The following is a 17,307-nucleotide window of genomic DNA, read 5'->3' as shown; positions in this document are numbered from 1 at the left end:
AAATGCAAAAATAATATTTGAGTCATTACCGATAACTGTTTTGTGGTACGGTTTTATGGTAACTGTTTTACGGACTTCTTCGACAACCGCTCTTCTGGCCCAACTCGGTCTGCTTGGCGCGTCATCATTCCAGTAGACTGCTAACGCTGGCTGGAGCCCGCAGTGCAAGGAGGAGCTGTATTTTCGACAGGTTTTCGTAAATTTTGATGAAACCAGGATCTCTCAACGACTCAAGACTAAATCGAAGGATACTTGTGTAACGGATCTCTATTCGGTGAGTAGCTGAAACTTCCTCAAATGGCCTATTTGGCAAGAGTTCTCACTCGAGAAAATGTGACAGTAACCATTTTGAGTGAACACCGGAAAATGCACGAACGCTAGACTGCCAGCAAGATGACCCGGCATCCCAGTGTTCTATGAAATTAAAGAAGATTGAATTGTATTAAGCTCAAGGTTTAAACTATGATTCGTTCTCTACTACTAGCATAAACGCAAAGAGATACGATTAGCTTGAACTTTGAATGGAGAGACGCGTAGTCAATGTGGACTTGTTGAGTAATACAATGTCAGGCCTAAGGGTTTAAAATGCTTAGGGGGGCAGGGGAATATTTTCAATCACTAAGTAGCTTTCATTCATTTATGGTATAGTATTTTTCATTGAGCCGCTAAGCGAATTCTGTCATTCGTGGACTTCATTTAAGGAGTTCTTATTGCCAGTATTGAAGGTATTGTTACTTCCATCGGAGTTGACACCATCTCTATTATTAAGATTAAATTAATTGAAGAGTGTGTCGGACAAAATGGCCATCATTGAACGAGTGCTATATTAACGTTTATCAATCAGCCTTTCCGTTCAGAACCATGAGCGGTTCAAAATTAGCGGTGAACAGTGAAAGTATTGATGAATCCAAGTGATACGAACGGCGACAGTAATTACTGTTAAGGCAAAAAACGGTTGTGCTCTTTGTAAAATAAAATATTTACGCCGCACTCTCGTTGCCATATGGGCAGTTATCCTCCAAGCAGGACAGGACGTATACAGGAGTTGTTTCACTCCATAAATGTGAACGATGTTGCTATAGCCTAAAAGTCGCTGATTTAAGGTTAGTTGAAAACATTCCTGGGGGTTATCTATTCTTCGTTTTTATGCATTACTGTTATATCATATGCATGAGCTTTAAGTCCATTAAACAAAGTTCGGGTGATAATGTGCGGGAGCAAAAATACGTGGACTTGTTTAATACGAAATGTATATTAAGTTGTATGCCTACACCTTTTCTAAAGCTCTCTCAAACAGCTGTATCTTTATATAATCAATCATAGTTCATTAGCCTTAACAGTAACCAGATAGATGAAGCTAGGACAACAATGATAAAACATTATTTATTCAAAAAACAAATCAAAGGGCGAGCTTTTTTCGTCTGGATATATATATATATATATATATATATATATATATATATATATATATATGGAGGATACAGGCGGTTTTGAACACTTGCTTAGAAGAACAATTCTCTTATGATGTGTTTGTCCTGTTTTAAAAATAGTCTATATTAACAAATCAAGCCTTTCAAATAATTTCTTATTATGTAATAGTAGATGCCCTATGACGCTGGTAGTTCTTGACTTTTTTCGATTTTTGACTGTTAACTAACTATAAAAAAAGAATTAGAGGTTTTATCACATATGTGATTGAAGGCGTATATACGTATAGATACGCGATCTAATCATTTTTCCGGCGCAGCTACAAACTGAAATGTCCCTGACTTTGAGCCAAGATCAATAATATCCTAATAGTAACATTGATTTGAGAATATAATATAATATATCATAACTAACAGTATCACTTTTCTTGCAGTTTTCTACGTGAATTGAACTGTTTTTTTTTTAGTTTTGGATTGATTTGAAGATAGACAAAGAATATGCAAAATCGGTTAGCTATTGGAAGCATTTATTGCTCAGAACATAAAAAAATATGGTAACTTCCTAAGTTAATAATTTTTAAACTTTAGGGCATGTTGTGTTCTTTTTTTTTCATTGATGACAGCAAGATCTTCAAAAAGGCATTGCAATATTTCTACAGCCTCAATAAAGATCTTTATAATACGATAAGTAAGGTATTTTATGTAATTTATGATTATGAATTAACTGGCGGGGTGACAAAATGATACAACCTACATGTGTTTAAAGAATTTCTAATGTTTGTTGTTCCCTAATAAGACGGTGTCTGGTTCTTGGTTTTTCCACTCGGAAATTGAGTCAGAAGCAGGTTCTATTAATGGGGAAGTCTTCCTTTGGGTCACTTGACGTAAAAAGCCTCACTATGGATGGGAATCCTAGCTTACTTTTTTGGTCACACCTAGTTCAGCATTTTATTGATAAGTATATATATATATACACATATATATTGATTCGTTCCCATTGCATTCCAACCAATTTAAAGGCGCGCCGAAAAATGGGCAAAAGAATGATCTTTTTATTGAGTCTACCGCCAGAGTTCTGGTTGGCTCAATTGTGTATTATGTATTGTATTTAACTTTATCACGTTATATTACACATATTGAGAAAGAAATGAACTCAATTAAAATACAACGAAAGAATTGAGGTTCGAAAGGTCCTGTGTCGATGATATATTATCTGAATTGGGATACGTTTAGTAATTAAAATGGTATTGTAGTGCGCGGCCGGAATCGCCTTCATTTCATGCGAATGAAATTTAATCATTCAGGTGTCTGCGTATGTTTTACGTATACAAATTGTACACAGAAAATATACTTACCGACCCAACCGATTTTTAATTCTTACTCAGCTGCTTATATAATTGAACACATCTGAGGAAAATACGATTGAAGTTATCTAAAACGTCGTCGTTTCCTGAGCTGTACATGTAGCAACATGCAGACGTTGGCTACCCTGGATTGGAGGCTAAAGCAACGTCTTGTTGAAACCAGCTTATGGAGAATTTGATTGTTGTAATCTAGAGTTCAGCTCGCTTCTTGTGAGTTTATTTTTAGCACTAGTCGAGATTGCCGCATACTACTTTCTTTGATATCTAGGTTTCATTTCGTCTATATGCCTTCCACCTTGATTAAGTAGTTCCAATCGTTTCTATTTTCTTAATTTAAAACGATAATGTAGGTACAAATTGTTGTGCGTCTCGAGAAATGTGTCAAATACAGGTAAACATTACATTCTGGTCATGACGTTCCGTTGTCCTGTCATAGAACGAAATTTTATAGCAAAGTCTAAGTTCGTGATTCTGTATTTAGCTGAAGGATGATGACTTTGAAAAAGCGTAACTGAGAAGTGACATGGGCAAAAGATAAATATTTAGCCTATGTTAGGTGCTTTTCTGTTTAAAGTTGATCTCTTCTCCTGTAAATGTAGTCTTTCGAAAATTCACATTTTCCATGAACCAGAATGTGACGTTTGAAATTAAATGTGCTTTGGAGAAGGCTGCTCGAGTAGCATGTTGCTAACGTTGGCTGAGGCTTCATTTAGAGTCGATTTCCATTGAATACTGTTGGCAAAAAGATATAACAGGATTCTCCTGAACGTCAGGATAAACTGTAAAACGCGGTTATTTGAAACAAAACTTATTCGGAAGGATTAGCTTAAACCATAAAATTATGATGGTGGTATTCTACTGCCATTTTAAACTGCATGTTGCTTAATACCTGTACATTTCTCGAACTTTTTTATGCATTCATCTTTTGATCGCTTATTGGTCCAGAACCACCTTGAAGAACTTGACAAATATTACACAGCTTGTTTGTGACCTTATTGTTTCCCTAATCTGCAAGGAAATCGTGCTCATTTTTCGGTACGAAGTAAATGTAAGCGATACTTGATACAAAAAATACATAGTAGTAATTGTAATAATGATAACACGTAATGATAGTTCGTTATATAAACGTTTGTTATACTATGTTTGCGTATTTTTCATGTTCACGCAGTGCACGGGATACTAATAATAACAAAAAATATGATTGGAATCGTTCAATGGTTTGCGCTTCGTGCGTCGTCGATAAGTTTGCATTAATATAATCGTGCATTTCTGTTTAATTGCCTTATACTCATTAATGTCAAGTAGTGCGATAGCAAAATGCTGAGGTCAAAATTATTCCACTTGTAGTAGAGTTCTCGATTGGTTTCTTCCTCTAATGCCATTCGAGTGTCATTAACTTGCCATTTATTTGCAGGTACTGTGGCTCATAATCAAACAAGTTTGTGATTAAATATAAGTGTGCAAAGCTCACTTATATCAGGCGATTTTTGGGCAGGGGCATTTTCGTGTAGCATCAGCGGTGGTGATGATTTTTTCCTAATTTGTTCGCTGTGCCGATAAACTACCGTACAAACTGCAAAGTAACGGTGACATTTTGCGACAGTTGGAACTTTAGGTGGCCTATATATTGCCATTTATGAGCCTTTCTGCATTCTATATTGAAAATTATTTTCTATTTTGCGTGTAGTTTTTCTATCTTTCCGGTTAATTTATATATACGCTACCTAGTTTCTCATGCGAATGTACCGTCTAATTAAGAGTTCTAATAAACGACAGCTATTTTCTTTTCTGAATTTAGACTTTTGAGCTGCAGTATAGAAATCATATCCTCTAAAGTTTTTTGAAAGTCATCTGACGTCGCAATTAAGATCACCGGTAACTTCCGAGTCAGCAAGATGTTGTTCGCCATTTTTTGGATTCCGAGCGATCTTAGCGCTATCATTTTACTATATGAATTACAAAAAGATAATTTTTATCGGTAAAACAATAGTTTCCCAATTTAAATTAAACAAAAATGTTAGCAACATACTTCAATCGAAATTAGTTTACCGCAGTGGGAGAAGGCACGTATGTATCCGTAATTTCTATATGATATTGTAGCTTCTGTTTACTGTAATACAGTAGTGAAGGACGAAATCCACTGAGATTATGCATTATTACCTCTAGTACATAGAATGTAAAACGTTTCATTTACAAAACAGCGTCCATGAGAAATTCAATTTGTCCACTAAATTTGAGTCCCAAAGGTTATTCGTTTTCCGTAGGTCTTCAACGTAGAAAAAATCACTACCTGAGTACGTAATGAAAGTGGAAAAAATAACACCAGCTATAACCAACTTATTTTCAGATGCCTATCATTCTCAACGTCAACTCTTTTTTACTTGTATTTCCTGTTCTTGCAGAAATAGTTACTTCAGAGTAGTATTCTTTAAAACCCAAATCACACGCTCAAACGACTATCTTAAATAAATTCAGGTGGCTGTCTTAAATTAATAAAAGTAGGTTCAATGTTCAACTAATTTATGGACAAAACGTGAATTTATGCGAGAGCCTTTATTTTTGCTGATGTGCTAGTATTTTTTAAACAATATCACAATGTTATGATTTCTATGAACTCCATAAATTTGATATCCACTATGGTTTTTCCAGTAACACCTGCGTGTTTGTTTAGGCACATAGAACGTATATTTGGTCTACAAAGAATACAAAAGAAGTCCATTACGAAATGGAATGAATGGATAAGAAGGTAATTTCGTGTTAAGAATATATTTTTCTGTGTTCTTGGGACTTCTGGTCCAAATAATTAATCTTTGATTTGATTTTTGGCTCTATCTGGACTGTTAGAAATTATAAGTATTATGTATGCTACGCATGAGATAAGTCACCATAGTCGACGATTGCGATCTTTTAAATATGTAAAGATCTAAGACCTAAATATTTTGAACATTCATGTTTTTATTTAGATCAGTTAAAGGGTAAATGGTATATGGACGAGTGGTGAATTTCCACTCGAATTATGAAGGCATCCAATGAGTACATGTTAAATTTATGGAACTGATAAATTCATGGCGTTGTGTTAAAGATCTTAATTAGGGTATCATGTATATACTAGTACGTACAGTATCAAATTTTTAATAATAAATGTTTAGACATATTTCAATACAATTTAATAATAGAAAAGCCTAGCGATGTCGTTTCAGCGATTAGTTTCATTCTTGAAGTTGATAAAACTGCGCAAGTAATCCGTTTCAAAAGCTGCGTTGATATTTAGCGGAAATTGTCATCGAATTGCGGCTGGAGATGTTACACCCTGCAGTAAAATTTATACGAATAAATTAATATATGTCTTTCTATTTTCTTACCAACTTGAAAATGGCCTGTCAGCTTAACGAATGATTGTTTAGTTTAATCGTTAGTCACACAGTGTGCGGCTGAGTACATCTAGGTTCTTTCTAGTGCGCCACTGAGATAATCGAGGGGCAATAGTACCTTTTTGGGGTAGCTGTAGCTGCCTATATGGTTTGAGCAATTTTGTGAAGTTACTTCGTTGCCGTGCCTAGCTATGGTAATGGAAATAGAAACTGCAGCGGGTATGGCTCCTCGTGGTAATCTATATGTTCCTGTAGTATGGCATGCAATTCAGAAGAAGAAAGTTGGGGCCGCCACAGCAGCTGTAATTTGCAGAGCTCCAGGGTGGCAAGAACTTACAACAACAAATAAAACCTATGTTATCGAGGGCTTAGCCCATCGCCTGTTCATCAAGTTGATCGTTCGCGTTCAGTATCATCCTGGTGATAGGCTGCTGATAAAATCTAGATGGTTAAACTTGTATTTTGAGGAATGGTTCTAGTCAATGCAAACTCAAAACTATTTTCCAAATAATGTGTCGCTGCCTTTTCGGACGAATATTTGCTTGAAAATGATGACAGTTTTAAATTGCTCACTTAATCACAATTTTTTTTCGCATATTCTATTCTCTAGTTCTAACAAATATTTAAACAAACTGAAAGCACAAAGGAAAAGTGATTTATAGGAAAGTATTCACTTCTAAACTTGCTTTACTTAAAGGTACTAACTGCGTATGCGGAAAACCTTTTTCCCTCTGAAAACGAAAAAATGTATTGTATACTATCGGTTTCCTTGTAATTATCAAATTTCTTATTTTCTGTGAGTTGGACTTTCGAGTAACTATGTTTAGTTACTCTTAATGATTTGTTGCCTCAGTGAAAACAAACGGCTGTTCAACAACGAACGGAAAATTGATGGTGTTTCTTGTTTGTATATGCCTAGGAGCCCACGTTTTATGAGTGAGTGGTAGAAGCTCATATAGTTGTCACATTGAGCCATAGCGCTAAAAAAAATTTTTGGTTGAGACGCACAGATTATTGCATTCAAAGGGTTCTATCTAATTAGTGCTATTTCTACGCAGGACTACCGCCTGTTATTTTTTGTCGTTTAGAAGAATTGACAAAATTATCTTACACCTGACCCACGGGGAGCCGAATCCGATTTCTCGGCACCACCCAGGAATTGTTCAATGTGAATGCGCTTAAATGTTTCATATAACATTAAAGCGTTTGCGAATGATTAATTTATATTAATAACCGAATGCCGCGTTTAAAGAAGGAGCCTCTAAATACAACTGCTAACTGTACTTTGCGAGTTATACTATGATGTACATTTTACTTGGCGTGTTTTGCAATATAGCAGTTTCTACCCGGCGGTAGAACTCAGGAATGATAATAACTTTCCGACCGCTTCAAATGGATGCGGGTGAAAAGTATCATGATAATAAAGGTGCACTTACCTTTTTAATATTTATTTGCATTTTTTGCATTCCAGTTTGGGCGAATTTAATTTCATTCATGAATTCGCAGTTATTGAACAAGTTTTAAAGACTTGTTAATTTTGGCATTCACTGTAACTTTTCGCAAAGACCTTTCAAGGTTTTCGTTACCTCGCTGGTTTTTCCGAATTTTCTCTAATTGGTACTGTGGTTGTACGCAGTGATTGCAATGTTTTTGTAAATTTAAATGGGTGCATTTCGTTGCCAGTGTTCATTCTCACACTGCTCGGGTTGGAGCTTAGCGGCACTTCCGTGATGTGGATTGTCGTTTGTTGCTCAGGAGATTCTCCGCTCGTCGTACATGTTGTCCCTTTTTTTTAGATTGGGGAAGCAAACGACGTCAAGAGAGCAAGCCCCCGTAGGGGGTCTCCATTACCGTTATTGTTGCTTTGTTGTATCTTTCTAGGTCGTCCCGACGCTCAGACACAGGAAGAAGAGGAAGAAAAAAGTTTTGAAGAAGACACGAGCAAAGGATTAGGATTGAAGAAGTAGGACATTAAGCGTAACCCAGGCAGCCACGACTAAGGCAAAGATGTTCCGTGGTGGTGGAGGTGGACGAGGCCGCGGTGGGGGCAGTTGGCGTCCCGGTGGCGTAGGAGGAGGTGGCTTCCGAGGCGGGCGCGGCGGTCAACAAAATAGTAGCAGTAATAATAATTCTCGCTCGCAAAACTCAAACCAGCAGCAGCCGCAGCAGCAGCCGCAGCAGCAGCAGCAGCAGCAGCAGCCACAACAGCAGCAGCAGCAGCAGCAGCAGCAGCAGCAGCAACAGCAGCAACAGCAGCAGCAACAGAATAATCAGAGTAAGCAAGGCAATCAAACCTCCAACAATCAGCCGCAACAGCAACCTCAACAACAGCAAAGTAATCGTGGCGCTGGTGGCAGTGGAAATTTCCCGAATCAGCAACAACAGCAAAATCGCACCCCCCAAGGAACCCCACAGTCGAAACAATCCACGCCACAAACGACTCCCAAGCAAGGGACACCACAGCAAGCTCAGAAGCAAACCCCCCAACAGCAAAAACAAAACCCGCCACAAAATCAGGATCAGTCTAATAAGGCTCAAACCTCCACTCCTCTCGGAGGGCTTCCCCAAAGAGACAATAACAAGGGCAAAGCCCCTAGCATCACAGTGCCGCCTCCTCCACCGCCTCAAAACGGCAATCAGAAACCTTTTACACCCCAGAATAAGAATGGTACTCCAAACACTAATCAGAAGACTCCTCAGGGTCAGCAACAAGCCCAAAATCGCCCTAGTCAAACGAGTCCAAACAAAACGCCGACGCAGAATAATCAACAAGGACAACAAGGGCAGCAGACACAACAGAACCAACAGGAACAAAGCGCGGGCGGGTCAAATAATGATGATCCGAACTCGGATAACACGAAGCTCTTTATCGCAACCGTAAAACAAGGTATAACCGACAAGGAGTTTCGTGAACTGTTTTCTAAATTTGGAAAGCTGAAAGACGTTTACCTTAATAAAAATAAATGGTTCGGTCTAGTGACATTTGAAACGCATGCTGACGCAAACTCAGCCCGGAAGCATTATATAAATTCAAATATCCTTAAACTTAAGTGGGCACAGTCAGCACCAAAGGAAACGCCACTGATTCTTAATCAAAACAACCAAGAGCAGACGCCAGTTAAAAAGGAGTCGAGTTCAAAGTGTCGCTTGTTTATCGGCAATCTTTCACCAGAGGTCACTCCAGATAATATTCGCAAGCTGTTTGAGCCTTATGGAACAATTATGGAATTATTTGTTCCCCCAGGAAAAGGTTTTGGTTTTGTTCGCTATGAAACACGGGCCAGTGCTGAGGCAGCCAAAAACGCCCTCGAAGGAGAGCCATTTGCTAACCGACAGCTGCAGATTCGTTTTGCGTCACAAGGCGCTGTGCTCAAGGTGCGAAACCTTAGCCCCTTTGTGACAAACGAATTGCTTCACCAAGCGTTTGAGCCTTTTGGCGAGCTCGAACGAGCCACAGTATTCGTAGACGAACGAGGTAAGTCACTCGGTGAAGGCATTCTTGAGTTTTCTCGCAAACCAGTCGCCGTAGCAGTTATGCGCAAGGCGCAACAGGAGTGCCTCTTGTTAACGACGTCGCCTCTGCCTGTAATCATCGAGCCGATGGAAGTGCGTGACGATGAAGACGGCTTCTCGGAAAAGATGATTAACAAGCAGAGTACCGGCTACCTAAAAGATCGTGACAAAGCGCCCCGTTTTGCAGAGAAAGGGACATTTGAATACGAATTTGCTATGAAATGGAAGGAACTGCTTGCGTTGGAGAAGTTGAAGAAAGAACAGGTAGATCGAGAGTTACAACTTGAAAAAAATCGTCTCATGGAAGAGATGGATATAATGCGATATGACTATGATTTAGACACGCTACGGCGACGATTAAAGTTGCTTGAATCTCGACAAGAGGAATTTGAAAATCGCAAATTAGTTGCGGAAAAGAATAACAAAGCACGTGAAGAGGAGCTCAAGGTTATGCGTAAAACAATAGCTAAGCGACAAGCCGAAATCCTTGGATATCCATATGAAGACGAGGATGAAAAGTTGCAGCAGCAGCAACAATCACAGCCAATGCAACAACAGACAGGACCAGGTAATTCTAACCAACAGCTTTTAAGTGGGCATCCCGTAGCTGACGCGGTGTTAGGAGCCGCTCTTGTTGTGCCCCCGGCCGAACAGCAACAGCCGTCGGCAGCAGCGGAGAACTTCTTGAAACAATGGAACTCGATCACGAAAGGCGTCTCTTCATCACAGGATCAACAAGCACAACAAGCTCAGCAAGCACAACAACAGCAGCACCAAGGCAATAACAAGATGGCGCCTGGTCAATCAATGCCGCCGCAGCAAACGCCGCCCCAAGGGCAGAGGCCTCCTCCACCTAACAGTTGGCAGGAAGTTCCACTGCCGCCATCGCAAGCAAACAAGGCTCAACCAAACCCCAACAAGCCAGCATATATGTCTTATCTAGGGCAACAGCCCAACGGTAAGAGGTTAAGTGATCCTGGACCAGTACCGAAACGTAGAAGATATTAAGCGTAAATCTGAAATTCTGCGCTTCTAATGTTTCTCCGATCAATCAATTAACTATTACTAGTACTACTTAAATGATTAAGTGTTGCGTTCTGAACCGCCATTAGAGGCCCCACATCAAATTACTGCTACAAGAATTAATTAATGGAAACACTACTATTGATTTCTTCATCCGATATACACGACAAAAGTATTGTGCCCCTCCCTCTTTGTGTCTGCAGCAAGCAAAGCTGCAACAATTTCAGTGTTTTTGTTTTTTCCATGTTGTTCATTTTTGTGAATGCTTGTTAAAGCAGTAACGATAGCTAGAGGAAGGACTATCATTAATAAGACTGCATAATATAGCAGAATGTATCATCATCAGCCATCGGCTGCATGACTGGCCGTGCCACCGGAAACACAAACTATACTTTACCAACCAACCATTCACCCATAAATTCAGATTCTTATATATACACTATATACATAGTAAATTTTACTAACGTATAGTAAGTAGACTGCGAATTTATCGTTCTATTGGAATGTAACAGTGTGTCTTAACATTTACGCGGTCACCCTTCCACTCCGTATGGCAGAAAGAGCTAAATATATAATATTACAAATATAAATAGATGGATAATAAACACGACCTGTATTTATATGACGTGGAATTATTTTCAGGTGTTTTTACTCGTAATAGATGATCTCTATCCTTTTCGCCTCAGGCCTATTAGAAGCAACTCTGAAACGTTGAAAAGCAGTGTTAATTCAGTGAGATATTACCATTTTATATTATTATATATTAACGCTCCCGTAGAGCATATGCAAACTGCAAAAAAGCTCTATTTGGACAATTCTGTTGCAGAGTTTTCCATCAGAAGGCCCATATTATTAGTGAATGCCAGAATAAACGATTTTTCTTGATAAGGATGAGTATAAAGCAAATTACTTGTTTTACTAGTTTTGTTAGTCGAAAATGCAGTAAGATTCGGCTGAATCATTAGCTTTACCAGTGTTTGGTAAGTGTTCAAGGTATTTTTGCATGCTTTTCAAAACCATACATATTCAGCTAGCCGAAGTCCTATGAACCATCGTCAGTAATGTCTAACGAAAATATTTTTTTAGGAGAGATTCAAATTAATGTCAACTAAATAAGTCATGAGCCGATGGAAATAATTAGCGCAAATGAACTATTTCAATACGGGAATCATACATTCGTAGTTGCCGCCAGATAATGGTGTTAATTTTCAATAAAGTGTTTATTTTCGCCTCATTATGAACAGATGAACCTCCAGGTTGGCCGAACTAAATGTTTAACTAGAACTGCTGTTTCGATTGTTCGACATCAACACATTTAATATTCTTATTTGCTACACAAAAACCATGTGCGTTTCAGTAAGCTCAACCTGCTCACCTGCGATGATTAAATAAAGAGGGATAGAATATGTACAAATCACTGAGGCATGCAAAGTTTGTGGCCCATCGAAGGGGTCTGTGGGTTGCAGTTCATTCAAACACTTTACTTAATGGTCCAAACGAGTTGCATGTGCCAGTATATGTTCAGATGAACTTCTCGAAGTTCAATGTTTATAACTCGAAGAAATCTGAAAGGAAATGTTTTACGAGAGTAGTCTCTTCAAGAGCTTGTTTTAGTACACTTTAATTCACGTTAACAACTGATTGGCCCGACAGTTGGCTTGATTGTTTAAGTACATTTTCTCGTGAAATCACGAATATAACTAATTTCAGGGCATCTACAAGGAAATGTTTTAGTCTCCTTAACTTTACACAATGCGGCAGAAACGTTCATTCTGCATGCCTCACTTATCGTGCGTTTTTCGATTAGCCTAGCGACGGTCTTTCCTATATGCTGTTAGGTATAATAATGCGATATATAACAAAGGTAGTCTTTTACTTTGTCTTAATATACTGGGGAGTAAACAGTCGTTGTGGAAGTAGGAAAGGAAGTAAAGATACACATGTGGCTTAATTGGCTCTTAAGCTGTGAACCTAAAGGATCACTGGTTTCAGCCTCACCAGACGGCATATAGTCATGAAATATCTATGAAGGAAATATGAACATCCATTTAGCATATTTGAGATTCAAAATTATATGAAGCATGTCAATTACCGCTGATGAGTATCACTCTATTTCACTAAACTCACGCTTAATGTAAATGGTCAAAGAGGGGTTCAGCTTTTTTTTTATTGTTTATTGCAAACTAGTTCTGATTACCCGTTTGATGTTTGAAGGGGTATCGTAACTACAAATGGTTTTTCCCTCGTTCATGCCTTCCAGGCTAACACTCCTATTTAGGCAAGTTTGATCCCGCAACTAAACAATATGACGCATGCAGTTTTTGCGTCTTAAAAAGAACAACGGTAGTATACTACTATCAGTGCTCGATGTCTTGATTTCCCGTCTACTTGTGACACCTACAAGGCGTGCTGTGTTATAATGTTCTGGATTGAAAATTACTAAACTCATGTATCGAAAGTTTTGTAGAGGTACGTATCCGATACCATATTAAGTCATGCAGCTTAATTGATCTTAAAGAAAGCATTTTGCAAGTTGCTCTCCATACATTTGATTAGAAGTATTAGCTTCTTGATATGGCTAGCCCTTATCGATAATACAGTTAAGCTGGTTAACTCAAGCTTTTCAGTAGAATAACTAAATGTTGGTTTAGATGCGCTTTTATTCATGACGTATTTGCTGAAAAAGGAAAGTACTTTGAAAGATTTGTATATTTTTAGCTCTAATATTCCGCGTAGAAAACTAGCAGGTCTATTTACTGTTTGAACTACGTAGTTGATCCGTGGGAAGCGACACAACCTTTGAGTTGAGATATATTTGGATTAGCTGCCATTCAAATCAGCTAAAATAAGCATTTTTTACGATAAATTTTTTACAAAGAGAAAAAGTAACTTTAAACAACATGTTATAGTTGTTGCTTTTTATTTGTACATTGAAATCGAATAATGACTGAACGAATAAACTTGAAAAACTATGATTTGTGTATATGATTAGAACCGTATCTTGATTTATAATCTGGTGTTATCTCTGGAAATCTATTTGCCTTACGGATGTCTTTCATTTGCTGAACCTACTAATCGTCTTACAATGCTCCTTAATTATAACGGCCACAACATTATGATGCCGTAAAAGTGAGTTCTGCCTGGATTCTGTCTTGAGTTCAATATCGCGTCGGTTTTTCATGTAAATTAAACTGGGCGAGAATAGTAATGAACAGGCTTGTTGTTTTTGCTTTACTAATACAGCGTTCGAACAAGTGCAGTTTACGCCCGTTTATCGTCCCTTAATGAAACGAAGTTTTTAGCTTTTATTGCACAATGACCTTGGTAACCGGCATTGTAGGTTAAATTGCAAGCTTAATGGCTACTAATGATCCATTTAACAAGAGCCCACAGGATGAAATAAGAAGCTAAACAAAGGATTCCGAGTTGTAGCGGATCCACGATTTCCGTCAATCACCACGTTCACCACGATAGATACATCTTCAAAGGAAGATCAATGAAGACAGCAGGAGCAGAAACTGGCAACACAAATGGTCGTGGTCTCTACAATATTAAGGCTCTAATTCGGGTGCCTTGTTGCACCGAATTATAATCGAGGAACTTCCAAGAAGTTTTTCTTTCAACTGTTCCAGGGGCCCGATTAAACTATCACGTTCGAGAACCATTGTGTCGTCCAACCAGTATTACGCAAACAATCAAAGTATTTTTTACAGTTTTCTAAGTAAAGCGTAAATTGACACATACTGCCTTACATTTTAATTCAGGAATTAGTCAATTAATGAATATATATGATTACTGTAATAAACATTAATAAATAAACAGAAGATTTTGGTTCATCTTGTGCATACATTAAAAGGGCTCATCTTGTATGCTTAATATACATATAATATATATAAACCAAATATGTTTCGTCTAAATTCTTGAATCGCTTTGTAATCGTTTTTTAAACGATGACCCTCTCAATTTCGAAAAGGGAAGCAGCTAATATAGGAAATTTATGCCAGGCAATAGAAACCTCGCAAAATTCCCCTTCTTCGCTTAAAGTGGCTCAAAAAATACTCTGACGCCCCTTCATGCAAAAGGAGTAGGTCAGTGATTCTCATCTTAATTTCATTCATTATTTTAGATTCAGGGAGTAAAATTAAGCTGAGTGATATTAACTACACACAGCATTTTAAATATGGAACTGTAGAGGTATTTAAATGCAGTTTTGCTTTATGTTGACCTCGGCAGAGCTTGAAGCATACATTCGATAAGCTTGTTAATTTTAATTCCCCATCATTTCCAAAATAATTAAAAACCTCACACAGTTCAAAAGTGTTGACAGCGATTTCAATGATTATCTCTATGGTCAATCATCTCGAAAGCTGAAAACAATTTTGGAGTATCTAAGTATGGCATTTTTTTGATCACTATAAAACTAGTGCCGTTTATAAACCACGTAGCATTGGGTTACCTAGGTTGGGCCAGACCAGCTTGGATTATACTAGATTCATATTAAAACGTTCTTTTGAAAGTAATATTTAGATCCGATCTTTTGTTCTAATCTAAAATCGAAAAACTTTTGATCTAAAACCGATAATTTCTTTTCAGCTAAACGGTCGAACTTTTTTATTTTACAGAAAGCGTTTAAGAACTATAAACTTGAACATATTTCATAATAGTAATATTTTAAGTTCAACATAATTGTGAATTGAAAATAACGCCTAGTCGTAGAGCTATAAATTCGCATCGTTTCTCAGCTTAGATCGGCCTGCGACACCAAGTCTGGCTCGTTCCTTTCACTTTGGTGATGGAGATTTATCTAAATTTTACAACGAATTGTTCGAAAATCACTTAGTAATAGATATTGCGAATGTATCCGGTTGTTGCCATATATCTGCCTAATAAGAACTGTGATATTGTTTTTCAAATATGACTGATGCGTTCGATGCTTCCTGGCAGCAGGTAAGATGCCAGAATAATATAAAATCGACGATTAAATAATAATATAAAGAAATATAAAATGAGGTAAATTATTGACTGTATACTTTATTCGAATGTATCGTTCTGCCTCACCCCGGTGCCCCACTTCCCTTAAAAGTGCCCCATCGTCGAATAATGTGCGGCACAGAAGCGTTCAAATAGATAAAGTAGATGATTTATTGTGGAGTATACTCCCTCCATTTTTTAGAATACTTTTGATATACTGTTTATTTGTTGTAGCTCTGTTCGATATACACTTAAATTTCTGACTTAGGGATACATGCAAACTCATCTCAATAGACCCAGTTCCAATCAAAAAGAGATGGTATTCGATAACATTTTCTTTGACGTACCAAGCTTATATAAGTATCCATGACCGCGGTTATCGGAGCCTTTTCAGTGTCAAATGTACGGTTACTAATTTCGTTTTCCAATGATCGAAAAAGTTAATAATTCGTCGGAGCGAGGCCTGATGAAAAAAACTGTCACTTAAGATCGTGCAGAATGGCTCAGTCTATGAGGCATACAAACTTTAAAATTTTGAGAGAATCCCGTAGATCTAAGGTATTTATCGATAGTCATATGACTGCAATTCAAATTTTCACCAGATTTACGAATCGCTTGTCGGTTGTTTTCATTCAAAGGCGCTTTTAATCGGTTGTCAAATAGTCAGTCGGGACGGAATGCATCCTCAAGATGCTGCTCTGTAAAATAAAGTTGTAATAGGCTTACAAAGAAAGAGAGGTAGAGAAAGCATTTTCGCATGGTTCATAAAAGTAAACAGAGATTGGAGAAGTCAAAAGGAGAGGGAACATAAAAAGCGAACTATACCAGATCCTTACTGAATGGATTCAATTGTGATAATACTTATTATTTCGCATAATTTGGCCTCTTATTTAAAATGGAAACATTGTAGTTGTAGTACTATACATTCTTAAACGTCATAGCAAAATATTTGGTTATTGCTCTTGAAAATAACCGAATTTGACCTTTATATTGTGAAATTTACATACAGCAGTGTAGTTCGATTAAGGCAAGGACACTTATGAAACAGTTCGAAGAAAAATGCTCTTTGGTGGTTAAATAAATCCGAGTAAAGTACCTTAAACGTGCGTTAGCGAAGGCACTACTGCCTGTTGATTCCAGAATAATGATTGTGTGAATATATCTATACATACACTAGACAAGAAGTCCCTATGAATCCTTAATTATTTTTAAAACAATTGGGGCGAATAAAAATAAGTATTAACTTAACATTTTTCAAAAAATAAAAAAAATATATGAAATTTTTAATAAAATACTCTAGGGAAAACAGAGTTATTCTTTTGGATAATGCATATTGATAAAATAGTTTGCAACGTCGCTGTTGAAGTAGTGAACTTAAATAAAGCTCAAAGTAAACCCGATGCACCCGAGTTTCACCCAGACATCGTATCTGCTATGAGTGCGTGTAAAACAGCCAAATGTTGTGCTCTAAAATAATTTGAAGCTATTATATTAACCAGTGTGAATACGTAAAGGGACGAACTTGTTATATAAATTAGTTCAGAGTCAATTATTGCAATAAACCCCCTTTGCACACGTTTTACGGTGTTTTAGTTGTAACCATCTTGATGACTCTTGCGCATCTGCGTAACTTTATAT

At 37.5% G+C, this 17,307-nt stretch overlaps 1 protein-coding gene across 1 annotated transcript; it reads left to right on the top strand.

Moving 5' to 3' along the window:
- Window positions 1-111: 111 nt before the first annotated feature.
- Window positions 112-11,333, top strand: LOC111267839 (uncharacterized). The gene is made up of 2 exons (XM_022846391.2): window positions 112-274; window positions 8,044-11,333. Exon 2 carries the CDS (start codon window positions 8,170-8,172, stop codon window positions 10,681-10,683), a length of 2,514 nt encoding a protein of 837 aa, XP_022702126.1. The 5' UTR covers window positions 112-274; window positions 8,044-8,169; the 3' UTR covers window positions 10,684-11,333.
- Window positions 11,334-17,307: the final 5,974 nt, after the last annotated feature.

The sequence above is a fragment of the Varroa jacobsoni genome, unplaced genomic scaffold (assembly GCF_002532875.2).
Source record: "Varroa jacobsoni isolate VJ856 unplaced genomic scaffold, vjacob_1.0 scaffold_1227, whole genome shotgun sequence".
Classification (NCBI taxonomy): domain Eukaryota; kingdom Metazoa; phylum Arthropoda; class Arachnida; order Mesostigmata; family Varroidae; genus Varroa; species Varroa jacobsoni.
This window is presented reverse-complemented; position numbering and strand designations above follow the sequence as displayed.